This window comes from Sylvia atricapilla, chromosome 17 (genome assembly GCF_009819655.1).
Source record: "Sylvia atricapilla isolate bSylAtr1 chromosome 17, bSylAtr1.pri, whole genome shotgun sequence".
NCBI lineage: Eukaryota > Metazoa > Chordata > Aves > Passeriformes > Sylviidae > Sylvia > Sylvia atricapilla.
This window is the reverse complement of record NC_089156.1, coordinates 4061520-4088905: the sequence shown is the minus strand read 5'-3', so window position 1 is coordinate 4088905 and position 27386 is coordinate 4061520. Positions and strand designations below refer to the sequence as shown.

Genomic DNA, 27386 nt, shown 5'->3' with positions numbered 1-27386 from the left:
GGTCCCTTCTGACACACAATCCTTAGGACACCAGTTCCCTTGACACAACAGCTGGGATAACTTTCTCAGAGTGCAGCTTGGAAAACACAGATGACAAACCATGGTTTCCTTTTACTCAAGAGCAAAATGCTCTGGTTCTCCAGGGAATAACTGAGCACACCAGACTAACAAGAAAGCACTGTACATTAGTGGCTTGCTCTTAATTTGCCAGCAAGAAAAAGATTTAACTCAACTGTCAGAGTTTTCCGAGTCAGACATTTTAAAGGGGAAAAACTGATGAGGAATGAGGATCTTCCCTTTTTGCACGAGCTCCTAACAACACTGCAGAGTTAATTACCCACCTCAGCTGCTGTGTGTGCACTCACCTAACTCGATGCACGTGATCCCCAGAGACCAAATATCCACCTTCCCGTCGTACTGCCCCTCGTCCATAGCAAGGATCACCTCTGGTGCCATCCTGCCAACCACAGAGCAAAGGCTGCCTTAGGGGACACACAGGGTCACTCCCAGCACACCAACTGAGGTGGTCTCACCCCCTTTAGCAAAGCCACTGATGGGCAGAGACAGCGGGGAGCTGAGGAAAAGTGTGCTGGAACTGAACAAGGACTGATCACACCAGCAACTTGTCAGAGGAAAGGGGAATAGCAAGAGAGGAAAGGGAGGGAGAAAAAGAGGGGGAAAGGGGGAGGGAGAAAAAGAGGGGGAAAGGGGGAGGGAGAAAAAGAGGGGGAAAGGGTCAACCCAATATTTTTCCTATCTGCAGAATACCCTGGCACATGGGAGAACCCCTATTTCCAAAGGCATTGTAGCTGCAGGCTGACAGCAAGGGCCAGGAGAGCCCTAAAGGCACCCCTTGCACCCTCCCCCAGGCTCCCCCTTGGCACACCAGGAGCATTTCAGCAGGCAAATGCAGCCTGTGGGTGCAGCTATGAATGGAACAAGGAAATTGGGAACATTGGGGACATACGGTGTGCCAGGATAAAGGGATGAAGTGAGGACAGAGAAGCAGCAGGCCCAGCCTGCAAAAATTCAGCCTCCTCAATTGTGTTCTTCCACAAAAAGGCTTCCTGCCAAACGGCCTCATTCCAAGGCTGGGCCATGGTGACCTCCCAGCACTGCCTGGGGCCTCTGCCACAAAATCAATGGAGCATGGAGCTGTGCTGGTCCTCGGTGCTGGGAATGCCAAGGAACTCGGGTGACCCTTCAGCAATTCCTTCAAAACAGGATTTAAGTAGCTGTGTGACTTCTAGTCTGACTACCAGGATCCCCTTTCTCTATGAATGTCTCAGTCCCATCACCTGTGGCAAGTGTGAGTTATTTTTAAGCCAATGGCATTGCAAGAGTAGAGCCATTGCCAAGCACTGCACAACCTAAACATCTCCTTATGGACTCTGAGGAAGGACAGACCTCCCAAAGATCTGAACACAGGGATGGCAGGAAAACTGCTTGGCTAATGGAGATTTAATCCAGGTATTATTATTGTATTGTGAAGCCCTGGAAAAGGAAGACAGTAGTTTTATAAAGGAATAAAGCTTCACTCACCAGTAAGGCGTTCCCACAAAAGAGTTGGCAGGGGAGACTATAGATGCAGACCCAAAATCAGCGAGTTTCACTTGACCTGGTTCTGTTAGAAGAATATTTCCAGCTTTAATATCCCTTCAACGGAGAAAAAAGAGAAAAAAAAGTAATTTAGCATGATGCAAACTCTGGTGAGATGCCTTTGTCTGCAATTTGTAATGCTGGAACAAAGACACAGAGAGGAATTCACCAACAGTGTTTCAGCAGCAAGTTCAGAGTAATCTCTATTCCCCCTTTCCCTGGACAGCACTGCTTCAAAAGTGTATTATGGAATATTTCATCCACAGGTGCTACTCGTGCATCCTGACACTTCTGCTGCAGGACAAGTGCTGAAGTCTTGTGTGTTCAAGAATGGACACTTCAAAAGGACAAGAGAGACAGAACAGGCTGTCCCCTTTACTGTCACCTCCACTGCCAACTTCTCTGTACAACAGCCAAAGGGATGGAGCATCTCCCCCACAAGGAAAGGCTGAGAGAACTGGAATTGCTTAGCCTGGAAAAAAGGCAGCTTCAGAGTGACCTAACTGTGGCTTTCCAGTATCTGAAGGGAGCCTACTAGAAAGGAGAGAGATTTATTCCCTATTTACAAGAGATGGAGGAACAGGACACAGGGAATGGCTTCCCACTGACAGACGGCAGGGTTAGGTGGGAAATTAGGAAGGAATCCTTCCCCATAAGGGTGATGAAGCCCTGGCACAGATGCCCAGAGAAGCTGTGGTTGCCCCTGGAAATATTCAAGGCCAAGGCTGGATGGGGCTAGGAGCCACCTGCGATAGGGGAAAGTGTCCCTGCCCGTGGCAGGGCTGGCACTGGATGAACTTTAAAGTCCTTTCCAAGCCAAACCACGCTGTGATTCTATACCACGGCTCAACAGCCACATCAGGTATCAGCATCATATCTGCCAGCCTTGTGCTTGCAATTAAATAATAAAACCAACAATTCCCTCCTCTCCCATCGCCAGCGCGGCCCGGCAGCAGCAGCACGGCGCCTGCAGCGCCGCTCCCTCGCCACCAGGTGGCGCCCCCGCGCCAGGTCCCCGCGCGGGGCCGGACCCGCTCCCAAAATTGTCCTCGACCCCAAAAAATGGATCTTCAACCCCAAAATCGGGCCCTCGACCCCAAATCCTGCCCCTGCTCCCTCATCCTCGCTGATCCCACTGGCAGAGGAACTTCTCCCCGGGGCTGTGCAGAGCAGCTGCTCCCCGCCCAGCCAGGGCTCGCCCTCTCGCCTCTCCTCTGCCACAGCAGCCACAAATCCAGCAATGTGTCGCTGCTCCTCATTTCTGGGTGAGCACATCGGCCCTCCCACCTCAGCGGGTAAAAGGTGGAATATCCCTTGGATGAAATCCAGGTCACAGGATAGTTGGGGTTGGAAGGGACCTCTGGAGATCACCCAGTCCAATGCCCGTGGAGCAGGTGACACAGGAATGTGTCCACGAGGGTTGGGAATGTCTCCAGAGAGGGAAAATCCACACCCTCCCCGGGCAGCTGTTCCAGGGAACCACCTGCCATGGAAAAGTGCTTTGATTTCTCCTCAGGTAGTTTTATCTTCCAACTTATACTTCCATCCCAATTGTGCTTCCCATGACACCTCTGTGGCCCCTCTGTTAACAAATCCAGGCTGTGCAACACCAACACAGTTTTACTTATTCACATGTAAATATGAAAAAATAACTAGTCTTAGAAACAGCCTAGCTCACTGAACTCCCATTTATCTGGCACATTTAGGGTGATACCCTTCAGTGCAACATTCCTGTGTAGCCTTTGTTACCCAGGGTCTGCACAGAACAATTGCCAACAAGGCAGAGAAAATGTTGGGAGAATAATTTTTTCCAAGGCTGTTTAAAGCCAGTGAAGCAGCTCTGAGATTCCAGGGAGCAGCAGATGGAAGGGCAGCAGCTCCAGGCTCACCTGTGGATCCTACAGTGGGAGTGCAGGTAGGCCAGCCCCTGTAAGGCACCGTGGGTGATGGCAGCAATCTCCACTTCCTGGAGTGGTTTCTTGTGAACTATGGGGGGAAGAAAAATCAAGAAAATAAAACTAAACAGAAGGAAATAAATGGGATATTTTCCTGAGAAAAATTCTTTTTTAAAGAAAGGAATCCCACCCATGTGCTACAAAGAGGAATTAGGGAAGAGTTCTTCCCTGTGAGGGTTTTAAGGTTCCTCCCAACCGAAACCATTCTGTGACCCTGTGATCTTGGCCCTCAACCAACTCTAGTTTTTGTAAACTTTTATAAACTTTCCCTATTTTGACTTAAATTCCCCTGTTTCTTTGCAGGTGCTGTTCCAGTGTTGAGGTTGCATCAACCTCCTGTTCTAAAACCCATCTATAACTATTCCTGCACACTGCAATGCAAGGACAAAGGTGATCTCTGCAGGATTTTATTATGAATATCCCAAAAACAGGCAACCTAAAAAGGGACAGATTACAGGTGCATACCTGCATGCTTTATACCTTCATTTGACATAATTAAAATGTGCATGCCAATTATCTCTATCACTGGGAAAACCTCAAATTCTTCCTAGAGAATGGAGCAGGACAGACAGACCTTCTACAAAACCCCACTCTGAGGAAATACCCTCCCATCAAACTCAGGTGGGGGGCACTAGCAAAAAGAAAATCCAGGATGTATCAAACTTACCTTCTAGCAAATCAGAAGCTGATCCTAAACAGTACTCCATAACCAACTGCAAAAGAAGAGAACATCATGCCTTCAAGTATCTCTTGGAAGCATTCTGAAATTAGGAAACATCATTACATTCCAAATTTAAATCACAGGGTGGCTTTAACGCCCTGATTAAGGAAAAAAAATAAAAAGTAGTAGGTTTTGTTAGTTTTTGATCAGAAGATGTAAAATTTGGCTTTATTTTAGTACTGTTCACCATAAACCCAAAGGTGTTTCAGTGCCTGTGCTGAGGATTTGAGTGCTGCAGTGTCCCTTTGCTCTAAATGCCCCACACTCACCCACGCCGTGTGCTCCTTCAGGTAACAGCCCTTGTACTCTATGGTGTTGGGGTGCTTCAGCTGTTGCAAAAACTTGACTTCTTTGATGATATCCTGCCATTTCTAATGACAAAAATAAAGCAAAAAGTATAAATATGTTTCTCTTCTTAATCCTCTACATCCTTTCATGCACCACACACTGTAGGGCAGTCTGAAAAACTACCATAAAATTATTTTACAATATGAAGATGGAAAGGCAGTGCTGCAAAAGCACAGCTGTAAATCAGTTGTCTGGGTCCTTATTGCACTGAGATACCCCCAAGATATATTTAACAACTTGAGGACTGCCAAAGTATTTTTTTTTCTTCTTTTAAACTGCAATCCATTTAACTTAAATGCTGCTGCTTTGCAAATTGAAGCGTTCAGTGGCCTCAAAGTTAGTAAGAACTACAGAGAGCAGCAGTGAGCTCCTGACCTTCTGTAACACAGCACAAAACCACTGACATTTGGGAGACCAACAAGCAAGCAAGGAAAAATGAGTTTAAACCACCCCTGTTTGCTCTTAACAAACAAACACACCCTGCACATCCACACACCAGTCCAAAGGAACAGTGGGTCCAAGTTCCACACAAAAATAAGAGGAACAATTAACAAGCAACAACTGAGATTAGCAGGTCTCGGCAATTTCATAGATCCTCCAGAGTTTCAGAGAGCTGTGCTCCAGTGGCCAGTGTGCTTTTAACACACTTCTTAAGAAAATAATTTCTGAAACAAGCCCCATCCAGGCATTCCAAATCCCCACTCACTTCCTTAAACTGAGCTCTTTGTCAAAATTTGCATAAACTCATTTTCTCTCCCCAAACCTTCACGATTCCCATGGAAGGGAGCAGCAGCTCCTGCATTAAAAGCTGTTCTGTTGGGGTCAAACCAGAGCTGCAGCTCATTTCACTGCTCAGATTTCCACTGGAGCTGCCACAGCTCCTGAATGCACAATTACCTTTATTCCTCTTACCTCATTCGTTTGCTTTCCACTATAGGACATCTTCTTGACTGCCACCACCTCATTAGTGTGGGAATTTGTAGCCTGGAGTGGGGAAAGAGAAATATTGAAAAAAAAAGCAACAAATAGATTGAAAAAAGCCTCTTTTTTTTTTTTTTTCCTGCCTCCCCATAGAATGAGCTGTGCCTGTGGCAAATGCAGGCTTCTTTTTCCTATATTCTTGCAAGCTCTTACACCTCAGAGACATCTTCCTCAGGATAAGATTTACCACACAACTATTAGGGCATTTTCCCGGGTTTTATTTGTCCATATCCACTATTCCTCCTTCAGACTTTGTGCTACTTCTCTGTTGATATGTAAAAGGCCCAATATTGCACCTACTGAGAACCTGCAAAATACAGTTTTATTGGAATTGCAGTAGAAACAATTTTAGGTGAACCTTTGGCAAAATGTCTGCCAAAGAAACAAAGTGGTGTATCAAAATCTCCACGATTTCGTCCAGAAACTCCACACAACCCTGACAATCTAACATAGCTATTTCAATTTCCAGCTTCAAGAAAATTATTCAACCTGGAATTTATCTAAATTAAAAAGCTTTCCTTTCACTGCACTAGATCTTAGGTTTGTGATGAAGATTGTGCAGCCATCAAAATTCTACTTTTCTGCACCCTGGATGATGTAGGGATGGTGACTTGAGGCTAAAACCTTAGGTTTGGAAAGATCTCTCCTTGCCTGAACAGGCATTGCCCTCATTTCTGCATGTTAAGGGTAAAAACCATCAAGGTTTTGGTCTTAAAACAGTTGCTGAAATCTCTGTACCTCCAACCATTTTTGGGACAAAAAAAAATTAGTGACAGTTGAAAGCTTAATAGGAGCTAAATGTGGTAAATCCTCCTTTCAAGTAATGTAATAACTAATGACATCTTTTGAGGCATGTGGGGACTTCAAAGAAAAACTCAAGTGAACCAGTGGAGCACAGGAATTAGTGAAGGGAGAGGACACAGGCCCCTGACAGCACACACTCCTCAAATGAGACAGAGAAAGCTGAAAATGAATAACTCTGGGATAAGGCAAAGCCCTTCCCCACCACTCGCCACCCCGATTCAGCACAGAGAAGATCAAGTGTTCTACTCAGAGGTATTAATGCTTTCTTTCTGCCTGTCACATTAATTCCAAGTAGCTCCACCTGACCATGGTATCTGTCCTTCCAGCTGGGATTTGTCACTGAAGGACACACTGCCACATTCCCAGAGCTGTGGGGAAAGTTCTGGCTGCACCAAGCGCTTGGGATGCTCCTGGCTGAGCCAACTCCCAGGGCTGTATGAGCACACCTGGGGAACAGCCACTTGCTGAAGCAGTTTTGGGCCTATTTGAGATGATACCTTGAGAAATTATATTGTTATCTCTCAAAATACAACATGAAATACTTACATGACATAAAATGTAAGGTTCCTTTCCTTACGACAGTTCCACCAACACCTCCATCACTTCATACAGCTCCAAACAGTGAATAGGAATGCTTAAAATAACTCATGCTACCTATGGCCAGCTAGAGGTGTCAGGGATTTTATCTGAATACTTCACTCTCTGATATTCAGAAACCCAGTTCCAATGAACCTGACCCTTCTGAGTGGCTGACCACGGTTCCAAGCAGCTTTAATTTGGCTTTAACTGATTTTTTCAATATTGGTTCTATTTCAGTCTCACTAATGCAATCTGGATTATAATTATTTCCAATTCCAGTATTTTGGATTTGGCTTTATTTGATACCAACTGTAAAAGAATAATTTTTTTCATTTCCAGATTAAATTCTCTTGCCTGTATCAATGAATGCCATACATCCTTCCTGCTTCAACTCCCATTCCTCTGAGGACTCCCTCTTTGCTTTTGCAACAGAGGAATTTGCAGTGATTTCCAAGCATGTGAACACCAAGTATCTTGAAACTGCAGTTTGGCAAATGAATTTTCAGCTGTTTAAATTCAACTTTCAGCATCAAACAGCACAAAACACCATATACTTGGACTGGATAGTTGGGTGCACCATTAAGACTCTAGTGAACTGCTACTATAAATACAGCTGGACCATTAAAGAGATCAAGAGTGGTTTGGAAACACTTATTTTTGAGATGTGTTATCACAAAATGAATGCACACAAAGCACTAAAAACTCAAGGAACACCTCCTTCTACAAATGCTCAAAACCTGCTAAAACCTCACTTGAAATGATTCCGTTCTCCAAAAAAAAAAAAAAAAAAAGAAAGAACTCTACTTACAAAGTAAACTGCTCCAAAACTTCCATGTCCAATTTCATGCAAACCCACGAATATTTCCTCAGGATCATCTTTGTAGAACAGGTCAGCTATTTCTGGGTCCTTTGGCACCCCTTTGCGCATGTTGAAGCGTGTTAGGAACTGGTTTGTGCTCTCAAGTCCCAACCAATTTCCTCCTTCATCGACAACTCCGTCTGCAGACAGCTCTCCTCAGCACCTGCTGGGAAAGTTCATCTTTCATCTGCTTCCCTTGCACGTGTTCCTGTTCACACTCCTCTGACAGCAAAATGAGAGGAAACATTTCCAGCAGCAATAGGCTTCACCATTGCTTCCTCCCTCCAGCTAATTCTTTTTAATTATTAGCCCTATTTAGATAGAGATTGAAATGCATTCAGGATACAACAGCTCTTTATCTCACACAGGAAGCAAGTGCTGCAGTGACACTGAAGTCCACTTGAATTCAAGAGTCCTGTTGCTATGCAAAACATCCTGTGACAGGAGTTTGTTATTCTTCACACCGGGCTCCCAGTGTGTCACATTTTAGACTCTTTCTGTTGTTCCTCCTACTTTCCTGGGCTGTTTGCTTTGTTTCTCTACTCCCAGTTGCCAGCTGGTGCTGGTGGAAAGTCAGCTGCTATTCCACAGCAACACTTTGCAGCCATGTAATTGTTATTTCTCTGTTTATTTACTCAGAGCTGAATGTGTAATCCTGGATTGTGCTACTGGATTGTCATTGCTCCCAGCACACAGAATTGGTTTTGAAGAATCCTAAACTCCATGATGTAAGGCAGATCTTTGCCACCTTAAACTCTTCCCTTAGCACAGAACTGAGCTGCACCTAAAAGAAAATTTTCAGTATTCATCTCCAAAATTTTATTTGTGTGGGAAGGTAAAAAAGAAAATGAAACATCCTAATATAAGGAAATTTTCCATTTCTTAACAAAACATCTTGAAAAATCTGCATTGACTCATTAAAAACTGGTATGCAAAGCATTGATGGGGGCCTTTACCCATCTGCTTTTGGCTTGTGAAAAGCAGCAGAGGAGCTGCACCTGAGTCACTGGAGCAGTTTCCACCAGTCTGGAGCAAGTCTCAGAGCAGCTTTCACACCTGTGGTTCAGCACCTCACTTACTGAAGCCACATCTTGTCAGTGAACAATAAACTCCTGCAAACACACACCAGAACCTTCAGCCTATACCATGATATAAGCCAGGGCAACATTTAATGGGAGACCAGCTGAAATGTAACAATCAGATATATTTAAAATTAAAACACACACAGAAAAGGCTTTAGAAGGTTTTGGACTTCAAGTGCCATCTGGATGAATGCAGGATTTTGGCCTGGTGCTGAGACAACCTCCCTGGCTCAGGGTCAGTGATGGAGCAAGGAGAGGGGCAGTGAGAGGAGCTCACCTGGATAACTGTGGCACCAACCATGCTCCGTGGCTCACATTCCTTCCAGCAGCATTGTCCTGTGCTCCCAGCCCTCCACACTCTCCTATTCTGCAAAGAAAAACAAGGATCTGTATTTAGAAAAGCGATTTTGAAGTTTTACACCTTATCCTTATACACAGAAGCACCACATCCAGTAAAGGCCAGTGACTACAGGGCACCACCTGAAAGAACAAGGAGAACTGGCTGGGAATGCTAATGGTGTGTCTTTAGGTGAGGATAAGCACTTCCTCCAAAGCCCTTGGACTATCTATCATTAGAGGACAGAAAACCAGGAAAAGAGGTTAAATGCCAAGTTCTTTGGCTTTTATAAAGAACTCAATCTTGCTAGGGCACAGGAAGTTCCCGCTCAGACCTGTTTTTTAGATCATCTATAAAAAGGACAAAGCTCAAAAAAAGACCTCCATCCCTGGCAGTGTCCAAGGCCTGGCTGGACAGGGCTTGGAGCAACTCGGGATAGTGGAAGGTGTCCCTGGCCATGGCAGGGGAGAGGACTGAATGGGCTTTAATGTCCCTTCCAACCCAAACCATTCCATGACTCCAGGAGAAGCTGACAAAAGTCCATCACTTTACTCTCAGTGTTCTACCTGATGACACACAAGATTCCAGGGAAAGTCCTGGGCATTACTAAGTCAGACACTGCTGAATTCCACCAGGGAGAGTATAAGCAATGAAAAGATGGAAAAAGAAGTGCCAGCCAGTGAGCCCCATCAGCTGAAATCAGGCCACAGCGAGGAATGTCACCCACTGCAGCCGCCCATGGGTGCAGGAACACCCACAGAGCCACTGCTGTCCCCTCAGGGGAGTGGGACACAGGGAGAGCTCACGGAAAATGTTATCATGTAGCTACATGCACAGCAGAAATGCTTCCAAGTTAAGCACAGTGCAATAGTTAACACTGCCAAAATCTGAATTAATAGGCACCTGATTTAATGACACACTAACTCATGCTCTCCTTTATTAGAGAAAAAAATAAATGTGCAGAAATCTTACTGCTAATAGCTAACATTACCAAAAATGTTATTTTTGTTACTTTATCTCATCACAGGCCAATACTATTGAGCTGTTAAAAGGTTATTTGAAGAGCACCAAAAAAAGGTCCCCGCAATGTTTTGCTTTTTTAAAAAAATATCTCAAGTATAAACAAAAGCCAGATGAATGAAATGATTATTCATTTTCAGCTGATTGGCCTCACCCAAAGGTGCTATATTTACTACAGCCCTGCAGACAGGGCAAAGAATGCAGTATTTCAGGTCTGGCATTCTTCAGCCAACAGAAAAAATCCATCTGGCTTTAAAAAAATAAAAACAAATTGATGGAGAAAACAATTTATCCATCACCAGTCAAATGAACCTCTCTGCCATTAAGAAAGCCTGTGCAGCTCCAGTATTCAAGGTATTTAAAATGGGAGGCTAAATGTCAATACTTAAGAGTTAAGCCCTAAGTAATAATGTCATTTTCCAATTAGGGCAGACATGAGTAGTGAGGCAAGTAAATCTGCTCGTTAAATCTGCTCAGCAGGACTATTATTTCCCAGTAATGAATAACAAAAGCTCAGGATGGAAAGTGTACCAACAGCAACCTGAGTTGTGCTGACTGAACATGATCACAGAGTGATCCATACGATCCCTCTGCACTGACACCAGCACAGCACCGGATCCACAGTTTGGGTCTTGGACAGTGTAAAACACCACTGACACACATCACACTGCTTCCATTTGGGGCTGGCAAGGTCACAGATCCTTAACACCACAACTCTCCTCCAAATGTGTGGAGACTGAAATAAAAATGGTTTAAATCGAGGCAGAGCACTGTAAGAGTTGAGTGTCACCAGCAGAAAAACCTTAAGTTCAAGGTATGGTCAATTTGAGCAGGTTCTTTTCATTACCGAAGTGCTGAATTAATACACCAAGCAACAATTTCTATTAGAAGCCTGATTTCTGCTTTTCATCCTTGTAAAGCAGCATTTGAGACTCTGCATGTCCTGAAGACCTCAAAAGGAAATACCATTAATCACACCAGCAGTGACTTAGGGGACTTGCAAGTGACTCAAGACTTTGAGGCTTTGGGAGATCAGCATTTTGTTCAGACAGCAGTTTCCTCAATGCTAAGCAAGCCTCCCCTTTAAAAACAATGAATTAACTGCTTTTGCTACAGGTGTCTGCACAAAGGTTCTCTCCTACCGCTTACAACTTCCAGGTGCTGCATTAATAACAGGAGAAAACACCTTGACCTGAATATAAAGAACAAAACACAACTGGAAGCACTTTTAAGAGGCGCTAAACTACTGACATTTCCAAATAATCCATGGATCGAAAATTATGTCTGTCAATAAGATAAAGTTGAGAACTCAAAGTGTGTGGCTTGTGAAAACAGAGTTTGAATTGAATCTCCCAGCAGCACAGGGCTGTTTCAAATGTGCCCAGAAACGCACAAAATTAATTTTAGTTCCAACTACACCAGGGTACTTCCCAAAACAAGGACAAAGTTTTCCACTTCATGCAGAAAAACAAACTACAGGAAACAGGGTGGACCAGCAGCAGATTCCACTCAGAGGAGGAGCAATATGACATGGCTCATGCACCCATTTTTAGATGCCTATTTTGAGGGGAATAAATTCACACCGGAATTATTTTCCCAAGAGTGGCCAAACACAGAGCCCCATTTCATCACTTCAGTCTCTCCAAAACCCAGAATACAACGTAAAGAAGAAAACTCTGAGATAAATTCAGCTGATAACCATCCTGAGTAAGAAACCTTTCAAGCTTGAAAGGTTTGAATTCCCCTGCAGTCCTCATCCACAAACTGACATGGTTTGCTTGGTTTGATTTGGGCAGTTTTCATGTTGTTTTTAAGAAGCTGGAGCTCTTCCTCTTCCCTTTAATTGGTACATATGGCTGACTGGCCAGGCCAAACACAAACCCTTCATCCTGGGCTGATTCCCTCACATGAGGACCACAGCCTTGGATGAACAGCCCATTGTTTCAGAGAAGCTTTCTGGAGAACACTCTGGAACTTGCATGTTTTAAGCTGTTCAGTGTTTGATTGTTAAGAATTACTTTCCCAGCTAACCTGATGTAAGTGAACACAACATACGTGTTTTTTCCAGGCATTTCACCCATTTTAATGCTCAAGCCAGTCAGATTCACATATCCAGCAAAAAAACTCAAGCTACGGACAGGGCATACAAAAAGCACCTCCACTACTAATTTAAGCCTTTGTTTGCTTAAATTAATCACCAATTCCAAGACCCTCAGGAAACATTTCACTCTGGTCTAGAAGCAGCAAGTCCTGTCACGTCCTTCCCTCAGATTTCTCTAAAGCAAAATGATTCACTCAGTATGGAACAGGAACAGAAGGTACCCAGTGACCTTCAGCAGGACAGAGAGACAACTACTCCTGAGCATTTGGGGCTCTGCAGATACCAGAGCAGGGTGCCCCAAGGGCACAGAGCAGGAGGAGCAGCCTCAGGAAATGGGGATGCAGTCTGCCAGGAAAGCTGGACAACATGAGCAGAACCACACCAGTGGTACCAGCAGCAGCTCCTCTAACACCACCTCCACTGCTTGCCTTTTCCAAGGAATAACTTCCCAGAACATCCAAGTCAATGCCACACATCATTCCTATCAACATCTGGGTGCAACCACAGCTCCTCAGCACCTCCAGTTTCTGAAGAGAAGTGCAGGAATTTCCCTTGGGAGTGTCTGGCTGTGCAGAGCACCTGGAATTCCATCCCAGCACTGTGCTCGGGGTTCAGGGCTGTCCGGAGCTCGCGTGTGCATCAGGTCATGTGGAGTTCACACATTACTCATGCTAATAAAACCCTGAATCACAACTCTTCTGACCCAGGCCATCGCTGCACGCTGCCCCTGGGGTATGAAATCCAGCTAATAACTTGCAGGGCTTGTTGGAGATAAATACCTTCACAAAACCAGCTTTTTTTTTTCCTCCAATGAGGAGCAGTAGTTTTAAAGGATACATTCAATTTATAATTCCACTATGACTGCTATTTGTGCAGCAAAAGACAATAAACTTATGAAAAAACTTAAATGTAAGACAACCTTATTAAAACAAATTTAAAAAAAATAAAATCAGTGGGCTTAAAGTCAAGAAACAATCAGTTTTATCCATCGGGAATGTTTCAACAAGTATGAAATCAAGCCACAGGCCAGCCCTTCCCAAAGGAATAGTGTCAGTTGTGCTCTGGAATTCCACTGCTTTGCTAATATGTATAATCACAGCTACCCAAAATCATGGGGTAAGGCCTGTCAAAAGTCAAACAGCATCATTCTCACAACAGATACGAAATGAGAAAGTAAAAGGCACTGAGTGTAGCTTCCCAATAGTCTTTCTGTTGAATTTAAAACAATTGAATGAAATATGTATGCCCTTGTTAAGTTCAAGGGTAATTAACGTGTCTTGGATTAGAATTCGTATTTTAGCATAAAATCTAGAGAGCATTGTTAGAGTTTCTCAGGTTTATTTAACAAGATTAAACATTTTCAGTCATGAAATAAACCTTGCCTAATTAAAGATAAAGGGAAGAAAAAAGGCTTCCTGCTCCCAGCAACATCATTTCATAATATTTCATCATGGCACACTTGAAATAATTCAGCAGTACATCTGGAGGGGAGGAAGGATCCATGAATCATTTTAAACCCTAACATACATAAGCCCAAATAACATCATACACAGAAATACAAATTTCATCAGATCTTTTCACCAAAACATCTCTAAAAAGCATCACGGATGGGTCATGAGATTGAGAAAACTGCCTCCCTATTTTCATAATTTTCTTTTCTTTAGTGTTTTTATCAGGCTCTTTCATCATGTTGCTTAAAACTCCAGACCATTATAAATTGATGAGTATTATGCTGTATGTGCTACTCAGAGGCACAAATAAGTCATCGGATTTGTTTGTGGAAGGCTCAAGAGACACCAGCACACTCAGAGTTTCCTACCTATTAATGTAATGGCTTCCAAAGAGCTGGATCTGTTCTGTGGCTTAAAGCTATTTTTAGGTACTTTTGAAAAAAGACTTGATATTTTGACCATCACATAATCGAGAAAAATGAAACAAAAAACCCATCCAGCAACTGACAAATCTATTCCCAGAGGTTTCCAGTGAGATGTGAGCTGCTCCAGCTCACCTGCATCACAACTCGGAGCTGTAGGATCCCCATGGGGGACACTGAAGCCACCACAGTGGCCAACAGGTCATTTAAATAGCAAACGAGGCTGAAACCTCATCTCCACCTCCAGTTCAAATTTTCCTGAAGTGTAAGAAGCGATTGCCACAGTAACTGTGAACACAACAAAATCCTTTGTATTTTCAAAGTAGTTTCCTTATCGTGACTTAGATGGCTCGACTTCTGATTTGTCCCTCAAAGCCAGAAACTGCAGGGACTGTTAGATTTACCTACCTGAGGTTAACACATAATTATGTGACTGGACACTTACTGTGTGCTAGTCAAGGAAAAGGTGTGTATTAGGAGAGGTACATGGACATATTTATGTAAGAAAAGCCTGAGATGCCATTTGGGGCAAAATGTGATTTCATTATGTAAGTGCAGGGCAGTGAGTAACAGTCCTGGCGTAGCCACACGGATTTTGTCATAACATTAGCTGACTTTGAAAAAGGAGTTTTCTATTTAAAAATCCTGTTTATTCTCTCTGTGCAAGAAAACGTAAACTCAAGTACTGATTTTCTGGAAGCTGCTTCGTGGTAAAACTGGCCAGAAGGGATCATGCAGGAGGTCCTCACACAAAGCAAGGAAACAGATACAGGCTGTGTGCATGAAGGAGGAAAAGACAAGACATTCCCTGGTCATGCAGGGTGAGAACACCTCCCACAACAAACCAAACTGTAGGGGTTTAACTTTTTTCTTCTCTTTGAAGGGACAGGGGAAGGGATTTGTGAAGCGCGTGCCTAGTGATTCTAACAAAATCCAGCAATCTTCACTGACTTCACTTCATCCATTAATAAAACAAGCCCAAACATCAGTTTTACAGAAGGTGAGTTGCACAGTGCTGTGTATGTTGTTCCTCCTCTCTGTGGATAAAGGGTAAAGGTTTCTCATCCTTGACCTGCTGCTGGTTTATTAAGCAGAGAAAGCCAGATCACTCCAACACATTTCCACACCTGGTTTTCCACACTCCCATGATATCTGTCCCCCAAGACACCTCCTTTTCACTGTGTTACACTTCCCTCTTTCTTTGCCCCCTGAATCTCTCCCTGCTACAACTTCTCCTTTCTCAGCCCTCCTTCCTTCCTGCCTGCTCTGTGCCAGCCAGAGATAACACTGTAGGAAGCAGCCTTTTGGACTGCTTCAGCTGATCATTTCTGCTCTGCCTGCCCTCAGCGACTCCAGCACATCCAGCTCTCCTCCTGACCTATTTATAGGCACAACTGCAAGCATTAACATAAATAACAGGAATTTGTTCCACGCTGGTATCATTAGAAATGGCTACACCTGTCTCATTCAGGTGCCAAAGTCCACTTCAGGAGTGGAGTTAAACGAGAAAAAGCTTATTTGGGAAAACCCAAAAAACCCCATTTCTCATGGGAATATTATTATTAAAGGATGATAGACTTAACCTAGCAGGTACCAGCCAAGGAAGTATCAGTCATTAATATTACATGACTTACCCATTGGCTAAGTTTATTCTTTTATAACCTGCAATTTTTATGGCCATTAATAAAAGAGACAGAAGTGAAATATGAGTGGCTAACATCCAAAATCTCCTTATTGTCATCTAATAACTGAGTCCAAGAAGAAACTGTTTATCCTCTATGAAAAGAGCACACTGGATGGCTGAAAGTCTGGAAAAGAAGAAAGACCACATGCTGCTTTTATTCACAAAGAACTCAAACTTTGCTGTATCACTCATCCACATGTATGGATCCCTCTTCTTCAGGATCATTTTAACACCCTTATGACAATTACAGCTCTTCACTGCATTGCACAAGTTATCACAGTTATCATGAAAATACCAAAGTATCATGGTTATAAAAGTTATAAATATAGGACAGAGACTGTTGAGATGGAAAGAAAACCCACAGTGAATGATGCCAGTTTTCAGGCAGGGGTATAACTGGGAATAATGAATGGCTCCTTCCAGGCTGGAGGCTATAATGGGGATCACACATGATGGGAGGGAAAAAGAAAATTTAAAAACAAAATTAAGAAAAAATAAGGAAGAAAAATCTTAATATATTGTCAAATATATCCACTACAAGTTCCAGAGGAAGAAGGAGTACCAAAAAAAAAAAACCCCACAAACAAACAACAAAAAAACCCCACACCCCCCCCACCCAAACCAAAATTCTGCAGAATTCTAAACTGAAACAATTGCTTTGCTTCAGCAGATAAAAAAAAAAAAAAAATCTGAGTTAAGGCTGAAATTACAGCTACAACACCATACCATTATTCCTATTATAGGAGAATATACAACACCCAGAGACTCTTTAAATAATTGGATAACTGAGAGGTCCAGATCTGTGATTTCAGCCTTAAGTTTTGTCATCTTGGGTTTTCTCAGGTCAGAAAATGTTAATGTTGCTTTAATGCAGAAAAACTACAATTTTAAATTAGAACTGGAAGGCAAACAAAAATTTGCTTCACTGAGCACTGGAATTAGATGTGTAAAATGACCTTAACACTGCAGCTCAAGTCAGAGCCTTGGTCGGGCACCTTTTTGGTTCCACCCAAGGGACGTTGGCAGAGGCAGGGACAAGGAGAAAGTCACCTGGATTAGGACACAACACCTCGCAGGTACCTGTCCCCTCAGCAATCTCTCTTTACTATTTTTTAATTAGCATTGCAGCACTGAAGAATCACTACACAGTTTTAACTGACTTTAATTCTCATTTTAAATTATCTATGCTTAAATTTCATTTTTCCACTCGAAATTCCAAATGCAAGTTTCAGTGCAGCGTCCTTGTGCACAGGGACATCCTCAATGAGCTTTAATGTGCTGAGATTAAATATTTCAGAATGTTGAAGGCAGAGAGAAAAAAAAAAAAAAAGATCAGTAAACTCAAACTACTTGGTGTAAAGAGAACAAGGCAGAACCAAGGGGAAAATAAGGGATGTGACTAATCTTCTCACAGGCAAAAAAAGTAGAGTCTGTCTCTCAGGACCTAGTGGGTCCTTTTAGGAAAAGTGGAAGGTAGATCACCATGGAAACTGAGTATTTTATGAGCTACTTCAGCAGTGCAATTTGCTATGATATGAACATAATCAGGCAAGCAGCAGTTCCCTTCTAACCAACTGGAAAAGCTTTTAGCACAAACAGGGAGTGCATTTCTGTCTGCTGGAATTCCCAAAAAAAGAAAAATGGATGCTGCAAAACACACCACAGGTATCAGTTGGAGAAAACATTATCAAAGCTTCAATCCAAATTTCTAGTCGCTGATGGAGACATCTGAGGACTCTCAGAGCCCTGGAAAGGAAACCATCAGGAGGGGAGGGTCCAACTTCCTCACTGCTGGCCCAGCTTCTGTGTCAAGTCCAAAATCACATCAGATCACTGCACAAAAATACCAAGTGACAGCTTTGGGAGGGGGGCTGTGGGGACAAGGGGAGTTTCTGTGGGTGGCAGCGACGGACACTTATGGCATTTGAGGGCAGGGGGAACAGGCAAGAGAAATTCAGGTCAGAGACAGTCATTAAAACAAGAAAACAGAATGAAAAGGATAGCAAAGCAAAATAAAAGGCCACCATAATTTAGAAAGATCTCTATTTTGGCATGAGAAGCTAAGGAACTGGCAGCTGATGCTGGAATGTGTGTTCAATGGCTAACAAAAATTCAGGCTTATTGGCAAACACTGCACAGGAAGAACCACGTGGAGATTGCTCTAAGATATGACTGAGCTTTATTTTTGCTCTAATGATAATTTACTACTTTGAATCGCCACCAAAAGTCACTGAGCAGTTTTCTATTTTTGAGATGGCTGCTGGAGTAATGACACAGATTTGTGTATACTGAATTAGCACCACCAAAAGGGTTTTGGTCACTTATCTCATAGATAATGTTAATTCATAGCAGAGGTGATAAATCATTGTGTTAAAAACACACACAGCCAGGCCCACCTTGAGTGACCCAGACCTGAGAGATTCCAGCAGCAAAAAAGGGGCTGGTAAAATGCATTTGGTACAAAAATAGGGTAACAGACAGCAGTAGTAATATTTTCAGCTACTCTACACATTGCTGAATTTTAAATTAATTGTAACCACACAGGAAAAAGACCTGGGGGTTGCTGCAGACAGCTCTCTGAAAACATCTGCTCAGCAGGCAGAGGCAGTCAAAAATAGGCAAATGGAGCGTTGGGATAAATGCAATGACAAGAAGCCATGGCAAAAAGTATAGATGGACATAAAAATATTACATGTTTCTATTCTGATTACAGCAATAAAACCTTCTCAATCAATGAGTTCACCCATTTGCAATACTGGGTGCAAGGCTCAGAAAGAAGAGCTCAGGTAACTGATAACTACAGTGGAAAACAAAAATTTCACTGTGGTGAGGAGCTCACACGGGCTGCCCAAGCCCAGGACCAAGGCAGAATCCCAGCAGCACCTCCCAGGGTTTTGTCCCCATCCCTCAGGAGATGCAGTTCAGCATGCCCCTCAGTCACACACAACTGCAGCACACACCATTTCCCTGGGGATTTACTTCAGGAGTTCTCTCTCGATCCAGAATTTGACAGTAAATCCCTGGCAGAATCCAGCATGTTCCCTCCTCACTTCACTCTCTTCTATCTTTCACAAACACCTGCTCAAAACATCTGACTCCAAACCTGCTGTTACCCTGACAAGTAACAAAAACCTGTTTTAAGCCACGTTTATTGTTCCTGGTAAGAAATTCTCCTTGCCAAACATTACAGTTCTATTCGATATGGCACTTCAGTGTATTCCAGTATTTGGAGTGACAGCTGAAGATAATGAACAAAAACTCTTGATTTCTTTCATATTTCTGTGGCAAATTTCTGTAGTAATGAGAGAAAAACCTCTTCTTCCTCTCTGCAGATTTGTTTTTATCTAACAGACAAATTCCAGTTATACTCTCTAGGGCTCTTTGGAAGCGCCAAACTTATTCCAAGGATGTTCTGGGAATCAGAGCCATCTGAAGTATGGTTACTGTAGATAAAGCACTGATCAAAACCTCAAGCAGCATTCTGTGGATCCTGTCACCCCCAAGGCTGCCTCAGGACTGGCCCCCACTGACAAACAACTACATTTGACCATGGCCAGAGCTAAAACATTACAAATATTGCCATGAAGCATCCCAGCATTCCACAATTTCTTTATCTGACCTAAACAACTTTCTCAGAGCCACTTGAGCAGCTAAAGCCCAGTGCTGTCCAGAGAGAGATGTTCAGGCATCACTTAACCACTTTGAACTTTGTTTATTTGGACAGATATTGAGATAAAATAGCTTCAAGCCACCACGATAGTGTGAGCAAGGCCCTGGTTATATAAGTGCTTATTTACATCCTCTGCTGTAGCAAGGCTGTCTTTGCAGGGGAAAAAAATCCAAAGCTCAAGACCACCAGATAAGACTGGGCATCCTTGATTCTCAGTCTTGACTTCTGACAGAAACTCCCCATTTTTTATATTAAAAAAAAAAGCTCCACTACATTTTGTTCCTGCAGGCCTTGCCTTGAAAGCAATGCTAAACAAAGCAGGCTTTGAAGGCTGTAGTAGAATTTCAGCATCATAATCTTAAATCTCATGCAATTAAGCAATTAAACTTTTCTAAGAGAAACCAAAATGGTCTTTTTGCTGAATAAAACATCTATAGTTCATTCACTGATACAATCTCGATGCCCTACTTGTTACCATTTTAACCAGGGGAAAAAAAAAGAGCCTGAATAGAGATTAAATAGAACATGAGGTTTTTGTCTAAAGACAACTAATCTTAACTGCTACAGTAAAGCTTTCATCACCAGGAATGTCTCTGCCAACAGTGTTTTCCCCTGCAGGCAATGTTGTTGGACTTAAATCTGAAAAAACATCAGTCATTTACGTCAGTCTATTCCAGTTCTGCTTTCTATTAAGACAGACTGAAGTCCTTCCCCAGCAGCAGGGCTGTGTTCCCACATTTCATTCTCCTCTCAGTTCATGATGTGAACCCTCACCTGCTTCGGGGTGGACACTCAGCTTAAATTCCTGTAAGAAATGTATTTATGTGAGATACAGGGTTCTAAACCAAAAAAAATATACCCTTCACAGCAATAAAGGCAAATTCTTCTGAAATAATACAATTTTTAATTTTTTTTTCTCCAGTTAAAAGTACACAAACATCTATTCAACCCCTCCTACCTTGTGATTACAGTTTCTTTTCCATCTACCTTTCGTAACTTAGGTTTTGGGAAAATGTGTGTTGAGGAAAAAGAGCAGGGAAATGAGATTTCAGGGGTTTGATACCTTTGTTAAGCAAGATATCAATAGATAAAGCCAATTTTCTCCTGATAAAGAATATCACCCCAGCCCACTGTAGCCCCAGAAGCACCAGACATGCCCAGAGGATGAAGGTTTTCTACTGTTTGATGATATTCTGCATAGCCCTGAAGGTATTTGTGCAGGGAGATGTCAGTGCCCACGAGAAAATACTAATTTTTGGATGCATAACAAGTTGATTTACAAGAAAAAGATGTTCAGTTTCCCAGAGAAATGGTCCCCTCACTTGACCCTTCAGAGAATATAAACATTATTTTGTTTTGCAGATGGGAGAAATTAAAGTGTTTTGCCTGACAGTGAAGATTTTCAGAACCATTTTATCAGGCTTAACCATCCTCATACCACAGAAAAGAGTGACAGATACACACTTCTTTTGTGACAGATATATACTTTAAATAAGGCCATCCTGGTTTTTTTTGTAACCTAGAATTGCTTTTAAATATCTAAAAGAAAGTCCTGGTGAAGGATTCTGCATAAACACCTGTCAATCCAATACCCTAAATAACAGTAATTCTCTAAAAAACACAGAAAGGGTGTTTTTAAGTGAGAGAATAGACACAAACATACTCAACTCGAATGCTGGTACATCCTTTGCTTTTCCATTCCCCGAAGCCAGATTCCTGCTGCCTCCCTGTGCTCCCTCAGAAGAGCTTCCCTTTTCATGGCATGTTCTGTACAAGAGTCTTAAACATTAATTAAGCCTAACAGTCCTCAGAGATGTTAGCACCGCTATAAAAAGGTTTCTGGATCGAGTGGCTACTGAAGGAACTGGCATCTGATCAAATTTTCAAGAGTTATGCTCCCTGCTTTATGAATAAATCAAGGAATTACCAGTTTTTTGGAAGTCTCCAGCACTACTTGGTGTACATATTAATAGCCCTATTTTATGGATTCAGCAACCAAGGCATAATGAATCTAAGGGGATATTTGTAGTAAAACTATGAAAGGATCCAATCCCATCGTCTAAGTGAGGAATATTTTTAGTTGGGGACAACTTCTCAATTGCAGGGCTCATTATTTTGTTCTGGTTAATTTTAAGCACAGCCAAGACACTCCATGAATGAAACATATTTTTCCGCAGACTGAGGCATATTGCCACTAATCAAAGGAATAAAAAATTCTCAAATTAACTAATAAATTTGTGATCGCTCAGTCTTTTACTTTATGGTCATGTCTGCTCAAAGTGCTGAAGGAACTCCAGGGACTTTGGAAAATCACCTGGATCAGGGTCCTTACTGTGCAGCAGCTTCTAGGCTCCTAGAAAAGGATACTTTAGATAGGAAGAATGGGGAAAAAACTCCTTTAGGAGTCTTCCTAACTAATCAATACCTAGTACAAATGTATAACTAGATCTAATATGAGAAGAAGAATGGTATTAAAAGAGCTACCCTGAGTTTTACACATACAATTTTAAAGCTGTTGCCTCCAAGGAGGGAAAGCCTTCAGGGGAAGCTGCACTCAACTCTTCTGCTAAAGCTTTTTGTATAAAATAACTGTACATTTTAGTGATTTTTCTTTATATTATTGAAAAGAATCAACACTTTCAAAAGCGTAACTACCGAAAGTCAGAAGAAAACCACCGAATATTTGTACATGAACAACATACACCAGAACTTAATACTTCCAACCCAGCCAAATTTAACTATTATGTGACCTTGGAAAAAAAAAAAAATCAGAAATAACCACAGAATTTCTCTTGCAAACTCAGAGACACTTCCAACCATTTGAGATGATGCTGCTGGAAAAACGAAGCTACACGTTTCTTTGGTGAGAAGCAAACTTTCCCAGAGAGAATATGAGGAGCACAGCAAGGTTACAGAGCAAGCCTATACTGTGCTTAAACTCTCCATTAATCATAGATGAAGGGCAGCAGAGGAACTGCCTCTCCTCATCTTGCTCTCTAGGGAAGTGCAGCACGGCGAGGTTCAGCTCCAGGCTTCCTCTTTTCCAGGCACGGCAGGGACAGGAACCCCTCCCTGTCCCACCTACCCCAGGCTGGGGCTGGGAACCACCAGCTGGGCCTGGCTTTGCAGAACTGGCTCCTTGGCCAAATGCAAGGCTACAGTTTCCCCACTGAGAGCTGCTGCTCGCTCCAGGGCCACTACAGCAAAAGTCCATTTCTGCAATCCAGAGCAGGAGTAAGAAAAGCACTTTAAGGACTCGCCCTTCTCCCAGGAAAAGCTCAAATAACAATGTAATTCCAGCCTTCCTCAGATATTTCACTGCCCAGGAAGGTAAGACACACATTGCCCATTCCATGTTTCTGAGCAAAGGAACTGCCACCCAAAATCCAGGGCTGAGAAACCCAGCCAGTGCTTTCCTGTTCACTTCCAGATTAGCCCCCAACAGCAGGATAGGTGACCTCCCAACCTGACAAGCCCCACATTAAATTATAGTCATGAGACACATCAGGAAGATAAATACCACATGTCCTGGGCAGCCAAAGGAGTAAATTCAGGGAATGTTCCTCAAGCATGAGATAGTCCTGTGTTTCCAGATCTTACAGCTTCTATAGAAAGGAGGTGGGTAAGGGCATCCCATAGAGCCCTGTACACCAAGACACTGCCATTCCACTGCTCCCTGAAGTTTTACTTTTCAACTCTCAGCAAGCCAGCCCTCACTTAGCTTTTGGAAAGGGCAAGCCATAAGGACCTCCTGGATTTGAAGTGGGTCTGGACACGACAGCACTCCACTGACACTCTGGGGCTCCTCTGGAGCACCATGTGCCTCCAGGCAAGGTCCATGCCTGCATGGGAATCCAGACTTCCACACGGGAAGAAACAGGCACATGAGCTGCTGAAGCAGCAGGTTGGGTTTATTTGGATAATGCAGAAATGAGAAGTGATCCCTATGAGATCTGAGAGTCTGCAGGGCAGAGCTGGGTATCTCATCTGACACATTCAGCTTGTAGGAGAGCCACTCCCTTCCACAGCCCTTCAAAGCTCCTCTGTGCCCTCCTCCTCCACCCTCCTGCCTCCTCCAGGGCAGGAGGGAGCAGTGTTCCATGCCAGGCACCCCCAGCACTTCCAGCCCAGCAGCTCCTGGTCTCCTCAATTCCCAGCACGATGGACATCCCAGCAGGCACAGCTCTAGGACGTGTTTAATCCCATCCTCCTTGCACTGTTGCACATGCAGTGTGGTCCCACTGAACACAAACCTGCACGGCCACACAGCCTCCAGAGGCCCCTGTGAGCCTGCTGGCCATGGCACAGCACTCCCAGGCTCATTTCTGTATCTGGGATCAGCAGGTAGCCAGCACCTCCCCAGGAGCACAGATCCACTGCCAGCGACACAATCTGCTGCTGCTAAGGGCCTGGACCTGCTTGTGAGCAGCATGTGGCTCAAGGGTCACTTTCAAGAGCACAGAAACTAAAAAAAAAAAAAAAAAAAAAAAAGGGAGAAAAAATATGGGGAAGGTTTCCCAGAATTATAAAATACTAAAAATAGAGACACCCCCACCCCCAAGTGACAGCAGGGTAAAACTGAAATTTCAAAGCAGAAACATGTTTTCACAGCAGCTCCACAGGACAGAAAGGGAAGAAAGCACCATCACCTTTACAAAGACTTTGCTTAAGCATCCTCATTAGAAAGGGATAAATAGTAGCAGTGTGTAATTATTGCAGCAATCCAATATATTTTTGCGTCCCCAACACTCAATTAAATTTATTGAGACTCCAGAGCTACCATACACAGCTTGAGTGCATGTAGCATCTGCTACTTCCAAGATGAGTCATGGTAGGAAATTCCCCTCTATTTTCTAGGAACCAGCCAGGCAGCCAGTGATTGAAACAGTGTATATAACACCCACACAAATGAGAAGCAGTAACTTCTATCAATAAATGTACATTATATTTAACATACTCGCTGCAGATTTCAAATAACAGATTACAATTAGAAAGCTTAGTTTGGGAAAATATTCCCCAGTTCAATTTGAATGCAATGTCAATTTTGCCAAGAAACATTAAAGGTCAGAAGACACCCGAAGAAGAGAAACTAATTTAAATAAATTGCACGATTTTGAGGACATTTTGAAGAAGGGAAGTTAACACACAACAAAGAAGCACCCCACAGCCCTTGCTTCCATTTTCAAGTGTTGCATCACTAACTCTATAATCTCTTACCACATCTGACCCTCCCCACACTTTAAATAATCTCAATTTTCCCCCTGCACCTTCTGTTTTAGACAAAACTAGAGAGAACAAAACTCCTCACCTTCTGACTTCCCTCCAAAACACCAGCCTAGAAATGGCTCATTTTCAACAGCCACACTGCTGCCTGCATCCCCAGATGTTCCAAATCACGGAGTGACTTTGTGTTCACTCTGCCAACAGCTGGATCTGTCACTGTCCCCTCACTCAGACATGTGACAGCCCCACGAGAGCCTCTCCAAAGACTCCTCCACAGCAGCTGCTGTCTAGACTGGCCTCTGGAGTAAAGCCTGAGCATAAAGCATCCTGGTTGTGTCCACCTCTCACTTCCAAACAAGTTGCCACCATAACAGAGGCACTGTGATGTGCAAAATTTAAATTTACCTGAGGTTTGAGGTAAGCCAGAATAATTTGGATTTTAAGAGTTAGGTCACATTACGAGATGGCCTCTAAGGAAGGAAGGCAGCCTCACTGACAGCACAAAACTAGTTCTTACTCAGCAGGTACTGAGTCTTTTGCTAGGAAAAAGAAAAAATCAACATTCAACAAAAAATTCATCCAAACTTAGGAAGTTATTTTATACTGTTTTGATCAATTTCAGTATTTTTAGTCCATGATCAAAACAGCTGCAAAGAAAGGAGTGGATGTAGGACTGACATGAAGATTCACACCTTTGGAGTACTGGTTATGTACTTCAAGGTAAAGACACATTTTTGGGTTTCACTTCTAATCTGACGAGAGCTCAGACATTTGTGTGCAAGCAGCCAACTAATAACCCTTCCAGATAAGGCCTGGGGCTCCTAGAATTACCAAACAGCAGCAGTCTCACCTTCAGAGAGTACACCATGGCCTTCTTGAATTACCAGGACTCTTGATAAAAATCCAGTAGGACAAAAGAGAAATTCCACCTCACTTTTGAATACCTGAAAGTCACATCCTCATTCATCAATGGAGAGAGCCTAAAACAAATCCATCACAAACCAGCAACTGGAAGGGTATCTGCTTACACAAGACCACGGACACAGAACAAGATTCACCGATTTTCACCGAAGGACTGCAAAGAGGGTCAAAAGCCCTGGGTTTGAGGACAAAAAAAATCTATTTTCTATCCCAATAAAAAGATAAATCCAGAAGTGAGAGTTTCCTTTTACTGAGAATGTGTCTCAGTATGCTCAGAATGCTCCCTCTGCAACCCCAGGCCAGTCTTCAGCTCTCTTAAGACAAAACTTAGGGTGAATTGTGACACCACTCATTTATCAGCAATATTTATACTGACAATAAAGTTTTCCAAGCATGAAATTAAATATATATTTCCACCTAGTTTAGCTAAATGTGGCACCCACTTTGAATAGTCTGTCATGTTATTATAATAAATTAGCAGTAGTATGTCAACAAGGACATAGAGAACTACTAACACACAGAGTTTTCCCCAGCACTCATAGAACCCCATTGCCAGCATCAGAATTCACCTAAAATGATTTTCTTCCCCAGACACTGAATTTTCTTTAGAAGATTTCTGGTCAGGGACTTTTCAGGAAACACCTGATGTAAAGAAAAGCAGGAATTCTTTGCAAATATTGACACTAAATTAAGGGTTTGTTCCAAAGTATCAGATCACTACAGTTGGCAGCAATAAGGCAAAGCAGAGACCAGGCTGCAGGAATCCGTAGTTGGTTTTAGTTCTGAAGGAGAGTATAAATTTTATCAGAATTTCCTTCTTTTCAGACATCATGTGGCCTTCAATTACTCAGCAGCCCTCATTCAATACCAAAGCAGAATTCACAGATGTCATCACAATTATAATAATAGTGTCTTGTTTCTAGCTGCAACCAGTGCTACAAAATCTGAATATTATAACCAAACCCTCTATGTTCACAAGTCTATTCAATTCCCAGGTCCCTTCTGCTTTCCCAAAAACACAAATCCAAAATTCCCTGAAGCAACAGGGAAGAGCATAGACAAGCCTGTGCATACAATGGCCTCCATTTGCCCTTATTCATTTTGAGTTAACTACAGGAAGCACTACTGAAACACAAACCAAACCAAATTTGTCTGTGATCTGCAGGAGTCTGAAGAGCAGCTCTTGGGCAGTTTTGACAGGAAACCTGCTCAGCAAACCTGCCATAACACTATTTGTCATGTGTCACCTTTCTAGGGAAGTGCCAGCTGCATGCCCAGGATTGGCATCAGTATGAGAAGTGTGGGCAAATGTCAGTAATTATGAGCATTATATAAGGTGTGCTTGCAACACTCCCATTTCCTTCTCCATAAAGATTAAAACTGTGGTTTCTAAGTAGCTTAACTGTTCGATGCAGACAAGCACAGCACTGCTGGCTCCCAAGAACTGCAGGAACTGAGTTTCCATACCAAGGTTTAAGATCCAGCAGCGTCTCCAAGCACTGCGGGCTGCTGGGCACACGAGGTCACTCATGGCCAGAAGCTCCACCTCAGGAACATCTGCAGAATCCGTGCAGTGACCTGGCTGCCCCAATTTGAGCTTCAGCTGCCAGTGCCCACGAAGCACAGCAT

The 27386-nt window shown here is 43.0% G+C and overlaps 1 protein-coding gene across 6 annotated transcripts in view; it reads right to left on the bottom strand.

Moving 5' to 3' along the window:
• TAOK3 (TAO kinase 3) overlaps positions 1 to 27386 on the bottom strand; it is a 74555-nt gene that overhangs the window by 32600 nt on the left and 14569 nt on the right. For 4 of the 6 annotated variants that reach the window (XM_066331334.1, XM_066331340.1, XM_066331335.1 and 1 more), the window contains 8 exons: positions 9206 to 9295; positions 7796 to 8009; positions 5536 to 5607; positions 4545 to 4646; positions 4222 to 4267; positions 3489 to 3585; positions 1543 to 1656; positions 366 to 457 (listed from right to left, as the gene is read on the bottom strand). In XM_066331334.1, coding sequence (XP_066187431.1) covers positions 366 to 457; positions 1543 to 1656; positions 3489 to 3585; positions 4222 to 4267; positions 4545 to 4646; positions 5536 to 5607; positions 7796 to 7915 — 643 coding nt within the window. In that variant the 5' untranslated portion in view covers positions 7916 to 8009; positions 9206 to 9295. Of the gene's footprint in view, positions 1 to 365; positions 458 to 1542; positions 1657 to 3488; positions 3586 to 4221; positions 4268 to 4544; positions 4647 to 5535; positions 5608 to 7795; positions 8013 to 8844; positions 8959 to 9205; positions 9296 to 27386 lie in introns of those variants that run through there. The other 2 variants (XM_066331336.1, XM_066331337.1) reach the window with 2 other exon arrangements.